Source organism: Curcuma longa, chromosome 8, assembly GCF_044706935.1.
Source record: "Curcuma longa cultivar G26 ecotype Majalengka, Jawa Barat chromosome 8, ITB_CL_G26_1.1, whole genome shotgun sequence".
Lineage (NCBI taxonomy): Eukaryota > Viridiplantae > Streptophyta > Magnoliopsida > Zingiberales > Zingiberaceae > Curcuma > Curcuma longa.
The window spans coordinates 4898447-4916007 of NC_133868.1; the positions used below are offsets into that span (position 1 = coordinate 4898447).

The window sequence follows — 17561 nt, forward strand, 5'->3', positions numbered from 1 at the left end:
ATATCCTTCAAATCTTGATGAGACAATCCAATCTTAGGTGCAGTTAAATAGTCTTGTCAAAATGATTCACTACGGCATGATCAACCATAACAGATTTTCTATTTAACATGATTAGTTAGTCAGCGGGTATCTAAATATGGATATAGTGCAATGAACCATGATAACTACTATAAATTTATTCATCAGTACACATACTGATTGATTGAAACATTTGAATGGGAAACAGTTAGGATTCTGGAGCAAATCCCTATGGATCTAATAACACAGTTGATGCTGTATATGTTTTGACTTTATTTATGAATCATGAATTGCTTCTTGCCATAAATACAAGACAAATCAGGCTTGAGAAACGAATTAGCAAGAGAAGTGAATAGAAAGTTGCATATGACATAGACGCCAAATGTTGAACTTATATCTGCACAATCTTGGAGCCTTTCTCTTTCTTTGGGAATTTCTAGGCAGTAACAATTCAAAACCTATTGATAATTCAGTCAATAATGTCAATACAATCAACCAACTTCTAGTTTTTAATAGGAAAGTCTAGCATAGATTATGCATACCATAAATGCAACCGCATGAGGAATTAAATGAAGGAGAATTTTCAAGAGGACCAGCATTACAAATGCATGTCCACTTTAGACTGTCCGATTGGGCCAAAGGACTCTCTGTAAACAAAGCACCAAATTTAGTGGCATATATGAATCATCCCAAACTCTTGCACCTGAAAATAAATTTAGACTAACCACAAGTGGTGAGCTGGAACAGAGAATCCCACTAAGACAAGCCAAGGCAATTCTCCAACGTAATTCCATCGACTTAGTCCCAACACTTTGCTGAGTGAGAGATCAATCCCTAGACTTCGATCAAGTGTCTGTGAACACAATACAACAATCATTTATCACACTCAGTGAAACATAAACTTGTAACAGTAATCACCGACTTCCTTGGTCCTTGTTTCTTTCATTTTGTTTGTAGTTTGATAACAGAAAAGGTGATCTAAATTAGAGATGAACCATTTAATAAATCAGACTTGCCCCAGAAAATAGAAGGTGTACAAAAAACAAATCCCAAAAATTGTAGTAGTAAACCATTCTTTTGCTTAAGCTACTAAATAACCACTGAACCATTAGTCCAAATTTTCAAAAAAAAATCCCCAAATACAGAAAAAAAAAAGAACGGAAAGGAGATCACTAGATTCGATCTGAATCAACAACAGATAGCAAGAAGTTACCGCGATTTCCTCCGCCGAATGGGAGCTTGAGGCAAGGCATTTCGGCCGTCGTCGAAGAGAAGGCAGGCAGCTGTAAGCTTTCTGAAATCACCGTAAGTTTCAATCGATGAGCCAAGGACAGAGCGTGGAAGAAATGCCCCCTCGATCAGCACCATCGCCGGAAAAAGCCATAGGAGTCTCCTCGCCTACCTGACAGCGACGGATCAACCTTCCCTGGATTAAAAAAATCATTAGGGATCGAGTATTAATTACTGATTCAGAACCATTTTCGATGGGGAGAAATCAAGAAAGAAACAAAAAAGGGGGGGAAACAGAACTGCATGTAAAAACCTTCCGCTTCCGATCTTTCAAACTTCAAACTGCTCAACGGTTCTTCCCTTCCCTCTCTCGCACGCTCGCACGCTTCTTTATCGCGAAGGAACTTACCAGAATTTGAAATTAGGCTTTTATAGGCCGTGCTTCTGGAAATACTAAATTTAAAAAAATGAATAATATTAATTTTTAAGAAAATATTGGAAATTAAATTTAAATTATTATACATAAAATTTTATTATATTAAAATATTTTTATTTTAAATTTAATCAAAAATCATATTAATTAACATGGCTGCGACAAATTTCAGCATGGGCTGTTATAACAACTATTTTTAAAATGAAAAATTAAATAAATTTAGATCAATTTTTTTAAAACTCCGAGATTATTCATCTCAGAAATCAAAAACATTTATATGAATTATATAATATATTTTAATGCTTAATTAAAATTCAATGAAGTGCTAAAATAAAATAAGTAATGATGAAAATAAATTAATGCATTTTATGGCTATTTAGAACCTTTAATGTGATCTATAAAAATCCATAATATGTTTTAATACTTTAACTATTTTTAACCAACCAAACTTTGGCTAATTTTAATCAAATGTCAAAATAAAAATGATATATAAATTTTGAGTGATGGATCATAAATGAACACAGTAGGTGCATGAGGACAATTGGCCTTATATAATTATTAGGTTGATCATTACATTCGTATCATTTTTTCTATGCCACCTTTTAAATAGTATTAATTGCCTGTTTGTTGTCTTATTTTCTTAATATTTTTTTTATGATTTAAAAGTTGTATTATAATATTAAACATCTAAAATTTTAAAACTAAAAAAAAGTAATTGTTCATGGGATGTGCTAAATAAAAAGTGTGGAATAATAAACACCTTCATGAGTAACTAATTTTTTTCATTTTAAAAATTATTTTATGTTTAATACTATAACTCAACGCTCTAATCCCTAAAAAAAATTTTAATGGCTTAACCATAAATAAAAAAATAAATAAATAATAAAATAAAAATAAAAAATACATTGTTACTGTTTTGGGCGTCGAAACATTTTTGAGCATCTGAAATCTTTTGTCACTCAAGCAGGATAAGATGCACAAGATATATATATATATATATATGAAAAATGATATGTAGCATGAAAAAATACAGTATGAAATCAACATGACACACTCAACTGCATGGTTGTGGGTCATACTGCATGGATGTGGGACCCACTGTATGTCGTATATCATGTTGATTTCATACTTCATTTTTTTCATGCTGCATATCATTGCTATATATATATATATATTGCAGATTAATTTTCTTCATTCAGAAGATAATTCTGGGATACTGGCTGTAGAGTGATACATCTCATTCGTACTTCTAAATTTATCTTGATAATCGATGAAAATTTTTATGAGATTGGATTGATCACTTCTAAGATTAATCGGTTCAAAAAATTTGATACTTGATTTAAAAAAAAAAGAGAGTGCACTCAACCATTAATAGGGACGGAGTCAAGGAAGGTGATGACGACGATCATACCCATACTGAGTTAAGGGAGGTGATGACGACGATCATACCCATTCAATTTTTTAATATAAAAAATATAGAAGTATAAAAATGAAGAACAAACCAAGATAATAATTAGCATATTGGGAATGTCCCATTATCAACTCTGTCAACAAATAGAAAATAAAATAAAATATATTTTTAAAATTATAATTATTATTACAATAATTTATCAAATGATACCTTTTATTTTCGATTTTAACTGGACCGCTTTTTTTTTCATTACCCTTCATTCATGATTTGTCATATTCATTTTGGGTCAAAAATTTTGTATGTTCATTCCCCTTGAAATATGCATTTTAAGCTCTAACTCTTCCTAAATTACAATCCACAATGAGATATCATTACAATGTAATCTGTTGGATAAAATAAAATACACAAAATACTGAATATGTTAATTTTTAAACATCTCAAAGAATTAAAAAAATGATTTAAAAATGTTAAAAATGCTCAATGAGCCTATTTTATAAATCAACCTTTTAATTTAATTTGGTGAATTGAATTGAATTTGTTGATGAGTATATTTGCCTATTAAATAATGTGAACATTGATATTTCTTTTGCTCCTGAAACATGGTTAAGAGTTGGTTATTGTAGGGCCGATCATATGGCGCTGTTAAGGTGGCGGATTCTACCTTTTACAGAAGAGTTGGTTATTGTGGCCCTCGGGGTATAGTTGAATTGGTTACGACACAGTAGAGTTGTAGAAGAGGACAAGGGTTCGAATCCTAGCGAAGTCAGGTAATACCCTCCTGCGTCGTGATCAACTGCAATTCCGATTTACCTCCTCATAAATTGTTAAAATGATAGATTTCATCTTTTATTATAATGAATATTGAATATTATATGTTATAAAATGTCCAATGTCTTTAAAAGTTAAAACGTCTCGTCCCAATTATTAATTAATCAATAAACTTCAAAAAAAAATACACATCACGCAGAACAAATTGTCCTTTCTTAAATATTACTTTAGTGAATTAAAAAGCAAACTAGAAGGTGGTTAATTACCGACAAAATGATAAATTATAAAACTTAAAAAATATAATAAAAATGGTGCACAGGTAAAATATCAAATCAAACTTTTGTATATATATATAATTCTTTTTGACATGAGATTCATTCTAATTTTGGTTGGTGATGAGCAAAAGAGATTTAACTCTGTCGGCCGGAAAGGTGGATTGAGTGCAAGGTATTAGACCTTAAATGTGTAGGACCGGACCGGGGTCCAATCTGTTCCGACACGGTATGGGTCATAATTAACATGATTTATAAACAAATGATCAAGGGGCATGGATCCAAAAATTAGATATGGATTGAATTTTAAATGTCATCGGGTCCTATTTTAGATCCGTCTCTTATGACGCGAATGGATGTTTAGCATAGTGTATAAATAAATTATGTATACTCATGAGTCGACTTAGTTTGGCATAAGAGTTACTAGATTGGGTTGGGGGTTGGGCATAGGAGGTAACTCTACAACTACATTTGCTAAATTTGGTGAGGAGTAATTATTTCTTGATTTACCTCCTCATAGATGATTATGGAGTCGACCATGTGAGACCGCTGGGACGGCGGATTCCATATATTTTTTTTTTTTTGTAGAAAGTGAAGAGTAATTAGAACTTATAAATAAGATAAAAATGAAGTTAATGAAATTTAATTGTATTCATTAAAGGTATTAATGTTGGGTCGGGTGCTAGAGGGGATGCAAACTGATATGAATAGTCGAGGCTAGTATTCAACACTATCTCCGTCTCGAAATAGTAGCACTTCAAATTTCGAGACCAGCAAACTTTCTCGTAGGCTTTTTGGATTCCGAATGCGCAAGATGAGATGAATGCTCAAAGGATGAGTAGAATCGATGAATTCGATGGTCTTTCTTTATATAAAGAAAAGAGGTAGAATACCCTTTGATGAGTGGCTGTGACTTTTGGGCAAGATCGATCTGGGTCATTCGATCTAGAGGGTTGTAACTCTTCATATAACTCTCTTAATCTCATCCATCAGATCTGGAAGATTGTGACCCTCAGATCTCTCTTTTGTCATCAGCCGTCAGATCTGGATCTAGAGATCCATTCGATCTGTGACTCTTCGCGATCCAATGCTCCAGATCACATCACATGCGATCCATCACACCTTTTTTATCAACAGTTGTCATCTGTTATCTCAGTTAGCAGTCCAGTCATCTCTCCCTGCCCACGTGGATGCCACATAGACACTGCCACGTTACATGCAAGCTTGACACGTCACTCGAATGCCACGTAGGCACTGCCACATCCTCTAACGAATAAATTACAAGTGCCATGAGAAGAGAGCACATGGACTTTTTTGTGTTAACTTCATTAACACATCAACATTAATAAGGAATGGAAGTCCATCGAAATTCTCCAATGTGATACTATTCCCCGTGCACTTCATTAACAATTAATGTTATTCTGGACTGACTTTGAGCAATTAATTTCTCATTCACCCTTAATCGATTTTGAACAAATTAATAGTCTAAATCTATCTACACAAAACGTAGATTTCAATTTTGAAATCAATTTTGACTTTCATCGATTGATGGCACCATGATTTTTTCACAAAATCGTATTAGTCCGTTAAAACCCCAATATCCAACAATTAATTATTAGTATTAATATTTTAATGATATTTAATAAAAAATTTTAATAGTATTTATATTGTGTATTTTAGATTTTTTATTAATTTAATTAACTCTTTTAAAATAAATTGAGTTTAATAAAGGCTCGACTTAATGACTTGTGTTAAATGTATTTATAACAGCAAAATAAATAAATAAATAAAATTAAAAAAAACCCTCTATTGTGTTAAAAAAAAATAGTTTTGAGTATGTTTGTTAACTTTAACATAAAATTATTAAATGGATCTTTGAAAAATTCCAAAAAAAAACTTAAATTCCTTTGTGAGTTTCTGTTTTTTTGTAAATTATTTTATAAGTTCTTATTTCTATTATTTAATAATATTATTTTAAAAAAAATTGACAGCGGTTGGGTCTAGGATCTAAAGTATTATATCGAATTTAATACTGCATTTAAATATTAAGAATTTTATATTATCAAAGAAATGACACGTAGGCAAAAATAGCCGTTACATTACGCAGCGTTCGGAGAGGCGTAGATAGAGAAAAGGGGGACGCTTCGTAACGGCTATTATCTCGATCGCCTCCATTTCGAAATCCCTAGAACACCTGCGCTCTCGATCCGCAGACACAGCAAGAAAGGAAGGAAAAGGAAGCTCTTTTTTCTGCATCTCTTGTTCTTCTTCTCTCGATCTGGTGAACGATCGCTCTCCGATGGCTCCCCCGACGCCCGCTTCCACTCCTACTCCGGCTCCAAGAAGCGCTCCGTCGACTCCCCACCACCAGCTTCACGTCCATCACCACCCGCCTAAGGCCACCCCCAAGCACCGCCTCCGCTTCCCCAGTCCTAACATTAAATTCCACGGCGCCCCCGCTCCGCCTCCTCCCATCGCCGACCACCCCGTCGAGGTCATCGGCCGGATCCGCGACCCCCCTGCCGACCTCCGCAAAGACAAGGACAGGGACTGGGACAAGTCCTCCTCCTCCGCCGTCGAGATCGCCGACGATGCCCGCTCCGTCCGCTTGCGCACCGACGTTGGCTACCGCGAATTCGCCCTCGACGGCGTCTCCATGTCGGAGAACGAGGACCTGGAAGGCTTCTACCGCCGGTTCGTGGCGTCGAGGGTGGAGGGCGTCCGCCTGGGTGCCAAGTGCACCATCATGATGTACGGGCCTACTGGATCCGGGAAGAGCCACACCATGTTCGGCTGCCCCAAGCAGCCCGGCATCGTCTACAGAGCTCTCAGGGACATCTTGGGACAAGGAGATGAAAATGACGATGAAGGCGAGGCGATCGGGATGGCTCTCTTTGTCCAGGTTGCGGTCCTAGAGATTTACAACGAGGAGATCTACGATCTTCTTTCGGGAGCTTCCAACGGAGTAGGAGGACCCGGCCTCAGTCTTCCTAAAGGCAATAACACGCCCAAGGTCCTCTCTTTATCCTTATTTATTCGATTATCTTGAAATGATTTCAAAGGACCTGATTCTTTCTCCGAGCTATTGATTCATCAGCAATTGGCAGGATTTGACATTTTAATTTCACTTATTTTTTATTCTTGATGAGAGCATACCCGATTTTTGCCTCGTTTTCCCATTAATTTTCAGTCACCAGATAAGTTTTTACATGTGCATAGTAAACGGAACAATTGTATAATTAGTAAATGTTGTAACTTATTATTGCTATGTATAATACCTATGACAATCTTTTTTTTTTTCATAAAAATAGGGATTAATCTATCTAATGCGGAGCTAACAAAGATTAATTCAATTAATTCAAATGAATTGAGAATTAATAAAATAAATGTTTGTTTGTTCTATATTACATAGACTCATTCCCTTATATATATAGAGAATGACCATAACATATGGGTTAAAACAAGGCTGCCAATAGGCATTATAACTTTTACTATGCAATTATAACTTCTACAGTGAACATTTGTAAGTTTGCCTGGTGGTTATTCTCCCCCTTTGAGCTGGGATATACATATAAATAATACCCAAGTTGTTTAGTATAAGGTAAAATTGATTCTTTTCCAAGTTCCGTGGTGAAGATATCAGCTAATACTTGGTTAAGATGTGACCTATTTATGGCCCCAAATCGAGCATTCTCTCTACTGAGTAACAACCAATTTTGATGTATTTTATTGGTTCATGAAATTAGGGCATGAGTACAATGGAGAAAACAACCTAGATACTATAATATAAAGGTATCTGTATTGTGAATGATCTATTCCAAGTGAAGTTGATAAGTTTTTTCATGTGCATATTAGAATACCTATAGTGACCTTGTTTTCACCTTTGAGTGGCAACCATTCAAGATTTTTTTTTATATATATACCAGGTATCCAGACAACCATTCAAGATATGAACCTATGAAATGCAGTGCAAGTAAACATTAATTAAATTAATCTTATATTTGTTCTTTTCTTTCTCTCATGGGTTTTGCCTCTAATTCTTAAAACTAATTATGTAATACATAGTATCAAAGTATAGCAAGGATAATAATATATCACAATATTCAGACTAAGATGGAAATGACCAAGGACAAAGAAATTTGCTCACTCACTCATTCAGGTAGATAACAGAATTGCAATTGCTACTGATGGTTGTTGTGACTTAATGGATGCAATAATTGGTTGGTTGCTCTATGTGGGATATGTCGCATGATCATTAGGATAATATTCACTGTTCTACTTTGTGTTGACTTAAGCATTTCAACCAAATAAATGTGTTAACAAAAAACAAAGCTTGAGAATAAGAATATGTCAAGAGAAGGCATTTTTGTATAGAATTGTGTTATGAATGACTTAGGATAGGGAAGCACGATATGTATAAATGATACTAATATCCCTTTTTATAGAATTCAGGGCTAACAATTTAGGATGCACTATTTAAGGCAAGACAAACACCAATGTAAAAAGTGGGAATTAAGGCTTAAAAAGTGGGGGGGGGGGGGGGGGGGTTTGAGTAAGCTAGAGTTATCCTATTCTCTTTGTCATAGCAAAGGATATTTAGCTTGTTCGGTGTCAATTGTTATGTAGAATAAACATTTAGTTTTGGAGGTAATATCTTAGACCAAAGATGATCTACTTTAGCTTCCAACTCTTGATAATTAGAAGCTCAAGCGTTATTTGATAACTAGACGAGAGTCGCAATAAAGATACAAGGAATGCAACTTTCAGAGGACGAGCCAGAAGATTTTGATATCGAAGGAACTTACTACTACATGAACAAGAATGAAAGTGAGTGAATAATGTCACTTCCTAAGGTAATAAGGGTAAAAAGATAAGCAAACTACGTGAGTTTTGGTTCCCTAATCAATGATAAATTAAAAAATTTATAAAGGGTGCAAATTAGTTGACTAATCAACGACAAATCTTTTGGCTTGTTCTCTGAAAGTTTCATTTTTTATATTCTTATTGCGATTTTTGTCCAATAGCACTTGAGCTTCTAAAGTGTTAGGAGTCAAAGTAGATCGTCTTTCATCCAAAAAATATTACCTTTAAAACTAAATATTTGTTCTACAACAACAATTGACACCAACAAGCTAGAATCTTCTTTGCTACGATAGAGAGAATAGAACAATTTTGGGTCTTTTACGACCAACATCATAAAATATCGAAATAACTCACTATTTGTTTCACTGAAATCAAAGGGAGTAGTAAAATAATTCTCAAGTTTCTATTTAAAATTTGAGGATCCTTGTGTACGTTTTGTATGTTCTTGTAACAAAAATTATCCCTTATGAGTTTTAAACTACCCCTACTAACTACTAGTACTTTGTGTTTTAGGTGCATTACCTTCTAATTCATATTTTAAACTGTAGTCTTTAAAATATCATATAAATTGGTTCTAGTAGTTTGTACAATTAAAGTAAGATCAGGAAGTGAAGAAGAATTTCTAAATGGTATTAAAACATCATAATACATAACTAATATTTCATGCAAAACATCTAATTTAAATTTAGCATCTAAAATAAATACAAATAAATAAAAATTAGGAATATATTAAAAATATTTCTCTAATTTAACTTTCATTGCTAACTCGCAATAAGATAGGAAATTCATTAGTGTCTATACACATTTAAAATCAAAGATATGTTACAAAAATTCGTTTCAACTAAATGAGAAGTAGAATAATAAATACTTGATGATACTAATTGATGTGAAAATAAATAATTGGTATTATTAGAATTTCTATGAAAAAAATGAATGCAATAATTCTCTATATTGAAATGAATCTTACAATAATTTATATGTTGAATTCCAATAGATTGATACATTACATGAAAGTTTTTTAGTCTTCATTCTATTAATTTTATAAAATCTATCATATTATTTTATTATACTAGGAAGTTACTGCAAATAAGAGAAAGCAATTTTAATTAGTCTAATTTGGTTTTCTAAAGTTCTTAATCCATCTTGCACATGTAGATTTAAAAATTAACATACACATCGAATATGAAAATATAAACCGCTAATAACATAATACATTGATATATAATTTTAAGTTCTTTAATACTACTGTAGTAGTATTAGAATTAACATTATTAAATGATATTGACAATATCTTAAAAGTTAATCTATATTCTTCTAAAATCAAATATATCTTATAAAAATAATTTGTCGATAGTCACTTTAAATATCGGATATATAGAGATGCATCTTATTATTTAATTTATTAAATTCTTCAATTAATTTTTTTTATACCTTCCTAATTTTTTAAGTGTACAAGTGAGAGTGGTTCATAAACACATTTAACAATTAGGTTAAGTGATTTTCGATAAAAAATTTTAAATGTGAATTTAAAACTAAAAGAGATATTCGATGTCAATAAATCTAGTTAATGATTCTCTTAATTTAATATCAAAATATTTAAATTAATTAGAATTGATACCTCCACTAATCGATGAAAATTTACATAATTATGTTTGAGAATGATCGACCCTGCATTCATCGATGTTTAATTTTATCATGTCACTTCAATGACTCATAACAACCACCCGATTAAAATTTATCACATACATAGTGCAATACTTATATTTTGCATGTAAGAGTGATCTACTTAAATGTTTGATAAAAATAGATGATTTTAAGGTGGATTATCTCGAACTTTGGAAGTCTTGTATACTTTTTGTGTCTTAGATGTCGGAAATGGCTCATCATCGATGAATTCTACATCATTGATATCTAAATTTGGAATTGCTTTCTTCTTTCCCTTGCAATATGAACTTCCTTCCATTTGAATTGAAGATTAGAAGTTGAAAATGATTGAGATTTGAGAATTGAGAGGCAAGAGTAGAGAAGTTAATGTAAAAAAATGAAATGGAGTAGACTATTTATAAAGTTTAGAAATAAGACTCAGTTAATCATAGACATTAATTGAAAAATGGTCAAATAATCTAAATCGTTCATAAGAAAATAAAAAAATAATTAGTTGTTGGAAGCACTGATTACGATTTCAGATTGTTAACTCGGGTCAACGGGTAATCGACTTGTGATCGAGTCTATTTCCATGACTAATATTGTTTGTGACCTTACTACGCAAGAGTATGACCTTACTATGCAAGAGCAATTTAAAATTGTCATTTGCAAGTACAACCATTATACATGCCGGGAGGACCTCCTTCTAGGACTTCTCATGCCAAGAAGCCTTGCTTTCAAGTATTTCTTGTCTGCTGAGCATTCGAATACTTTCCCATCGAGACTTCAATTTGTCAAGCATACAGTCACTTTTGACCTACTAGAATTTCCTTTATTGCACCTACAAAACTAACCAGTACCTACACTTTTGACACATCATATTAGTAATAACAACATACTCTAACTTAAACATTTGTCCAAACATGAAAATGCCTAGGGGCATAGTTACACCAACATTGATTTGTATATGATTAATGAATTAACTACTATTAATTTGGACATAAGCATTTTAGCCTAGTAGTTGGGCCTAATAAGTTAATGGGTTATCTCTCTCTTCTAAGCAAGTCTTGACAATCCAAGCTAATTTCTCCTTTCCCCATAGAAGCAATGTTAATTTCCAATAAAGTTACCCTTGTGTATCTTGCATGTATGTAACAATATTTTCTTTCCAAGAAACTTACAACATTCTCTTCTTTTAGTGAGAGCAATGTAATAAATTAGTCTTGAAAGGAAAGGACAACAACTAGGTCATTTGAAAGAGAGAGAAGTCAAAGGGAATGTTTCAAATCACATTCATTACAAATGTTACATTGAGATGTCAACATAAGGTTGGAAACCCTAAAGATAACAAGCCTTGAAAGACAAACCCTGAAGTATGTAACAATCTTTTCTTTCTTCGTTTAGTGAGAGCAATGTAATAAATTAGTCTTGAAAGGAGACGACAACAACTAGTCATTTGAAAGAGAGATAAGTCAAAGGGTGTCATTTTAATGTTTCAAATCACAAATTCATTACAAATGTTATATTGAGATGCCAACATAAGGTTGGAAACCTTGAGGATAACAAGCCCTGAAAGACAAACCCCGAAGTATGTAACAATCTTTTTTTTCCAAGAAACTTACAACATTCTCTTCTTTTAGTGAGAGCAATGTAATAAATTAGTCTTGAAAGGAGAGGACAACAACTAGGTCATTTGAAAGGGAGAGAAGTATAAGGGTCATTTTTATTGTTTCAACTCACAAATCCATTACAAATGTTACATTGTGATGTCAACATAAGGTTGGAAACTCTGAAGATAACAAGCCCCGAAAGACAAACCTTCTAGGTAGATGGACTGAAGAAAAACCTTGAATCCAACATGAACCAAATAGTTTAAAGGATGCAAACATCGGTAGTTGTGTTAGATCGGGCTAAAAGTTTCATGTATCTTCCATTTGATTCTTTATTTTCTGCAATGCATAAGCCATCCTCTTCAGCTTACATTGTTTCTCTATGAGATTTAACCATCCTTTGTATTTGCACAAGCATTTTTATATGTTCATGATGCCTTTCAAATACTATACATGCATCTAAGCAAATTATCACCCCTTTCTCTTTAGATGGAAGGAAGTTTTTTGTCCATCTTTTGCTACGAGAAAACTAGAGAAAATAGCTAAGCATTTTTTTTCAATGTCTAATTTAAATTAGATTGCCCTTCATATTTATTCCTTTTCTTCTGTTGAACAGGTTCGGTTGGAGTTTATGGGTAAGAAGGTAAAAAATGCTAGTTATATATCAGGAAATGAAGCTGCAAAAATAACTCGGGAAGTTGCCAAAGTAGAGAAGCGCCGGATTGTTAAAAGCACCCTTTGTAATGAAAGAAGTTCACGGAGCCATTGCATCGTATGTTTACCTTTTCTTCTGCCTTTTTTATGCTTTCATAAGCAGCTCAATCACTACTGAAATATTTAATAAATATTCAGATAATCTTAGATGTTCCGTCTGTGGGAGGAAGGTTGATGCTTGTTGATATGGCTGGTTCTGAAAATATAGAAGCAGCTGGTCAAACTGGCCTTGAAGCAAAGATGCAGGTATTATATCTCATTTACATCTTGTTAATTGACTCAAGGTGCTGTGACTGATCCCCTTTTTCATTCCATTTTATGTGCAATGTGTTTCAGTAATGATCAAATGAACATTTCGCTCAATTTTTATTTTTCTTTTTCCTCTATTTGCATATATCTTGACCAGGAACTTTGTCAAAACAGAACTTAGCAATACCATTGTGGTTATGCATTTATTGCTTCACATTAAATGAAATATTAATACTTCCACTGGATTTATTACTTTTAATATAATTATGGATGATTAACTATCTGCAGACGGCTAAAATAAACCAAGGGAACATTGCTTTAAAAAGGGTGGTTGAATCCATTGCAAATGGTGATTCGCATGTTCCATTCCGAGACAGCAAGCTCACAATGCTATTGCAGGTATGGAATTGGTATTCTTACTTCACATTTAATAATGATCAATAATTGAGAGATCCTTCCCTTGTTCCATCATTTTAGGATTCTTTTGAGGATGATAAATCAAAGATTTTGATGATTCTGTGTGCAAGCCCTGATCCCAAGGAAACCCACAAGACTATTTCAACGCTTGAATATGGAGCTAAAGCAAAATGCATTGTTCGTGTTAGTCTTACTCATATGCCAACTTTCAAGGATAAAGTGGATTCAGATGAGTCATCAATACTCTTAAGATCAAGAATTGTTGCAATGAATGAGTTTATTTTCAAGTTACAAATGGAGAACAGACTTAAAGAGAAAGAACGCGATGAAGCTCGGAACTCACTGTTGCAGAAAGAAGCGGAACTAGCAGAGCTCAGAACAAAAATCCAGCACATTGAAGGAAGGAAATCAGAAATCAAGGAAGAAGAGATCAACTTGAAGGTTGACCAAAGAACTAAGACTCTAAAATCAGAATTGACTATGATGGAAGAAAGACTGCTACAACAGAAGCAGGAGCTTGATATGCTAAGGCAGCGACTCGAGGAAGTTGAACTTGAAAGATGCAAAGTTGTTGAGAAGGCATTGCAGGACATAGATGGTGGAAGACTTGTGAAGCGACTAGAAACTTATGCAGGAGAACAAGGAATGGTAAAATCAATGGAGTTAGATATGGGAGAGCTACATGATTCTAATGTAGTAAAAGAGATAAAAGAGGACTCCTGCCAACCTGAAAGTTACAAGAAATTGTTCCAACTGGATTCTTGTCTTGCGTCGATTGAAGAGGAGGAGGAGGCTAATGCCAGTATGCTTAGATTCCCTGACAAGGTTTGTCTTAGCACTGTATTTGAGGAAGATGAAGAAGAAGAAGAAGAAGAAAGAGAGAGCATTGAAGATGAGGTCGACAAGGAAGTTGTAGAAGAGCACACGGATCGTGCCGGTAGAACTCATGGCTTCACTTCTTTAGTTGACCCTGGAGTCAGGGGAAACAACAATTAATGCCGACTGCGTCTTTGCTAGTTCCTTGTCTTGTGAGGTAGGATCAGAAAACAACTCTACTGAAATCACAAAAGATCCTGCATCTGCCAGAAAAACGCGCATCCAAAATATTTTCAGACTGTGCGGCAACCACAGAGAGATAGCCCAACAGCTGAAAACTTCCAGCCCATTGCAGAGAGGATCTCAGGATGAGAATAAGCAGCCTTCTCCATTAGCACTTGGCAAGGCGCTTGGATCAAATTTGGGCTTGCAAGCTGAGCAACCGCAGGTTACACCTAAATGTGTGCTGGTTTCTGAATCAATGCTCAAGGAAAGCCCAGTGTCTGCACTTATTCTGCCATTTGCCTCACTTGAACTCAAAGAAGAGCAGCAGAAATCAGCAAATAAGGAGCTCAAACGATGTGCATCATCTGAACGGCACAAGGACAAGAAGGAGAATGAGAGCCCTAAAGACATGGAGTCCTCCGGCAAATATATAGACATATATGTGAAATGGGAGGCCTCAAAGGAGTTTTCTGGGGGTCTGATCATGAAGCTTAAGCTGTTGAAGAACTCAAGTCTTGCTGACTTGCGCAAACTTATTGAGATCAATCTTGAGGGTGACAACAAGAAGTTTACATTCCTATTGCTTGGGGTATGTGCAACACTGTTTCATATCATTCTTGGTTGCTTCACACCAACTATAAATTTTAAAAAAAAAAAACTTTTGACGATAAACATGCTCACTAACATCTTTTGATGCAACAGGATCCTTCAGGAGCTCCAGTATCCAAGGAGAAGGAAGCATCTACCCAAGTCAATAAACTACCTACATGCAACAACCAAATGAATGGCCATCTCGCATGTTTGCGACCCATCAAGAAAGCAATCCAGAATCCAGATCACGTTCCATTTGGTTCGTTAGAAAATACACTCTCACCCGGGTTTACTTCGCAGCTTTCTGATGTCTTCTCACCTAAGGTCGATCGGCTAAACACTAGCTACCTTACTAGCTTTTAGGTACAGTTTGAGCTTCTGGTTTATGCAAGAATTTGCCAATTATCAGTTACCTTTTGGCAATTGAGTATTGTTTATTCTGATGTAGCTATCACATGACTACAAATGTAAACGTGGGAAGAGGAAGCTGCTCCGCATCCTCCAGTACATTTGCCTTGCTTCTTATTCTATTGTGTACATTGATATTGCCTCAAACAAATGTTTCACCCATGTGTTTGCCAATTCAATCTTCTAATGCTTCACAGCAATTCTAGTGGAGGGGAGACTATAGATCTATAATCTATTGTTTGTTTGCCATCATCACCTTTAACCTGGCCTCTGTTTTCCTACGGCAATTCCTTCTTTTTGATCGACTTAGCCCTCGCCCTCGCTCTCCATCTCAGCACCGACATCAGCACTCCTGCAGCCCACGGGAACCGCGAGGGCGCCACCTCCGCCGCGGCCAGAGAGGCGATCCACCTGACGCCAAGGAAAACAGCGGCCGACGCCTCTGCCACCGCCGCCGAGATCTCCCACATGAGTATGGCCACCTCCGCGACATCGGCATCAGCCTCCATGGATCCGATCTGTGGCGCTTGCCGGATCACCACGCGAAGGAGGAGGGGGAAGAGGCGGCTGCAGGACCGCGGGGCTCGAGGAAGGGGCCCGATGCGGAGGTCGAAGACGAGGAGGAGGAGGAGGAAGATGGAATCTGGCGACGGGACGAAGCCAGTAGAAAAAAAACGGATATTTTTGACATTTTATATCTTTAATTTCTATTTCCTTTCTTTTTAACCTTCCTTTCCTCCCAAACAAGGTTACTTTTCTTCTCCTCCCTTCCCTTCCCTTCCCCTCCCTTCCCCTTCCATTAATGAACCATCCCTCACCCGATCCAAACAGAGCGTAAGATGCCAAAGGGTACTTGCCGGATCACCACGCGAAGGAGGAGGGGGAAGAGGCGGCTGCAGGACGGCGGGGCTCGAGGAAGGGGCCCGATGCGGAGGTCGAAGACGAGGAGGAGGAGGAGGAAGATGGAATCTGGCGACGGGACAAAGCCAGTAGAAAAAAAAGGGATATTTTTGACATTTTATATCTTTAATTTCTATTTCCTTTCTTTTTAACCTTTCTTTCCTCCCAAACAAGGTTACTTTTCTTCTCCTCCCTTCCCTTCCCTTCCCCTTCCTTCCCCTCCCTTCCCCTTTCATTAATGAACCGTCCCTCACCCGATCCAAACAGAGCGTAACACTCTGTTTGGGAGGAGGTGAGGGAAAGGGAGGGAAAGGTAAGGAAGGGGGAAAAAAAAAATTTATCCCTGTTTGAGATGGGGTGAGATAAGGAGGGGAAGGGGAAAGAAGGGGAAGTGTTCCCCTTCCATACCCATGAATAGCCACAATTTCTTACACCCCAAATCGGGGTGTAAGGAAGGGGAAGCATGTCTATTCCAATTTTACCCATCCTTGTTCTCGTTTCTAAACCGAGGCTCACACCGGCTCTCCACCTCAGCGCCGCCGCCACCTCTCCTCCTTCGCTGCCTCGACCTCGTTTCCCTTTTGCTCTGGCGAGGTTTTCATCTCCGCGGGCTTCGCTCTCGCCTTCGCCCTGGCCCTGGCCCTCCACCTCAGCGCCGCCACCGCCCATGGTAACCGAGAGGATCCGGATTTCGACGCCGCAATGTCGCTTCCATTCTCCTCCGGCGACTCCTTGTGGATCGAATTGGCTCTCGCCCTCGCCCTCCACCTCAACACGGTCGTGAGCACTGTCGCCGTCCACTGGAACCTCGATCGCACCGCCACCGTCGCCACCTGGCCTCTGTTTTCCTACGGCAATTCCTTCTTTTTGATCGACTTAGCCCTCGCCCTCGCTCTCCATCTCAGCACCGACATCAGCACTCCTGCAGCCCACGGGAACCGCGAGGGCGCCACCTCCGCCGCGGCCAGAGAGGCGATCCACCTGACGCCAAG

At 36.4% G+C, this 17561-nt stretch overlaps 1 protein-coding gene across 1 annotated transcript; it reads left to right on the forward strand.

Annotated features, from left to right (window-relative positions):
* The first annotated feature begins 6431 nt into the window (after positions 1-6431).
* LOC141834178 (kinesin-like protein KIN-10A) lies at positions 6432-15624 on the forward strand. The gene is given in 7 exon segments (XM_074721628.1): positions 6432-7145; positions 12866-13021; positions 13102-13209; positions 13501-13611; positions 13690-14621; positions 14623-15259; positions 15373-15624. Coding segments are annotated over 7 exon segments (2910 nt in total).
* Positions 15625-17561: the final 1937 nt, after the last annotated feature.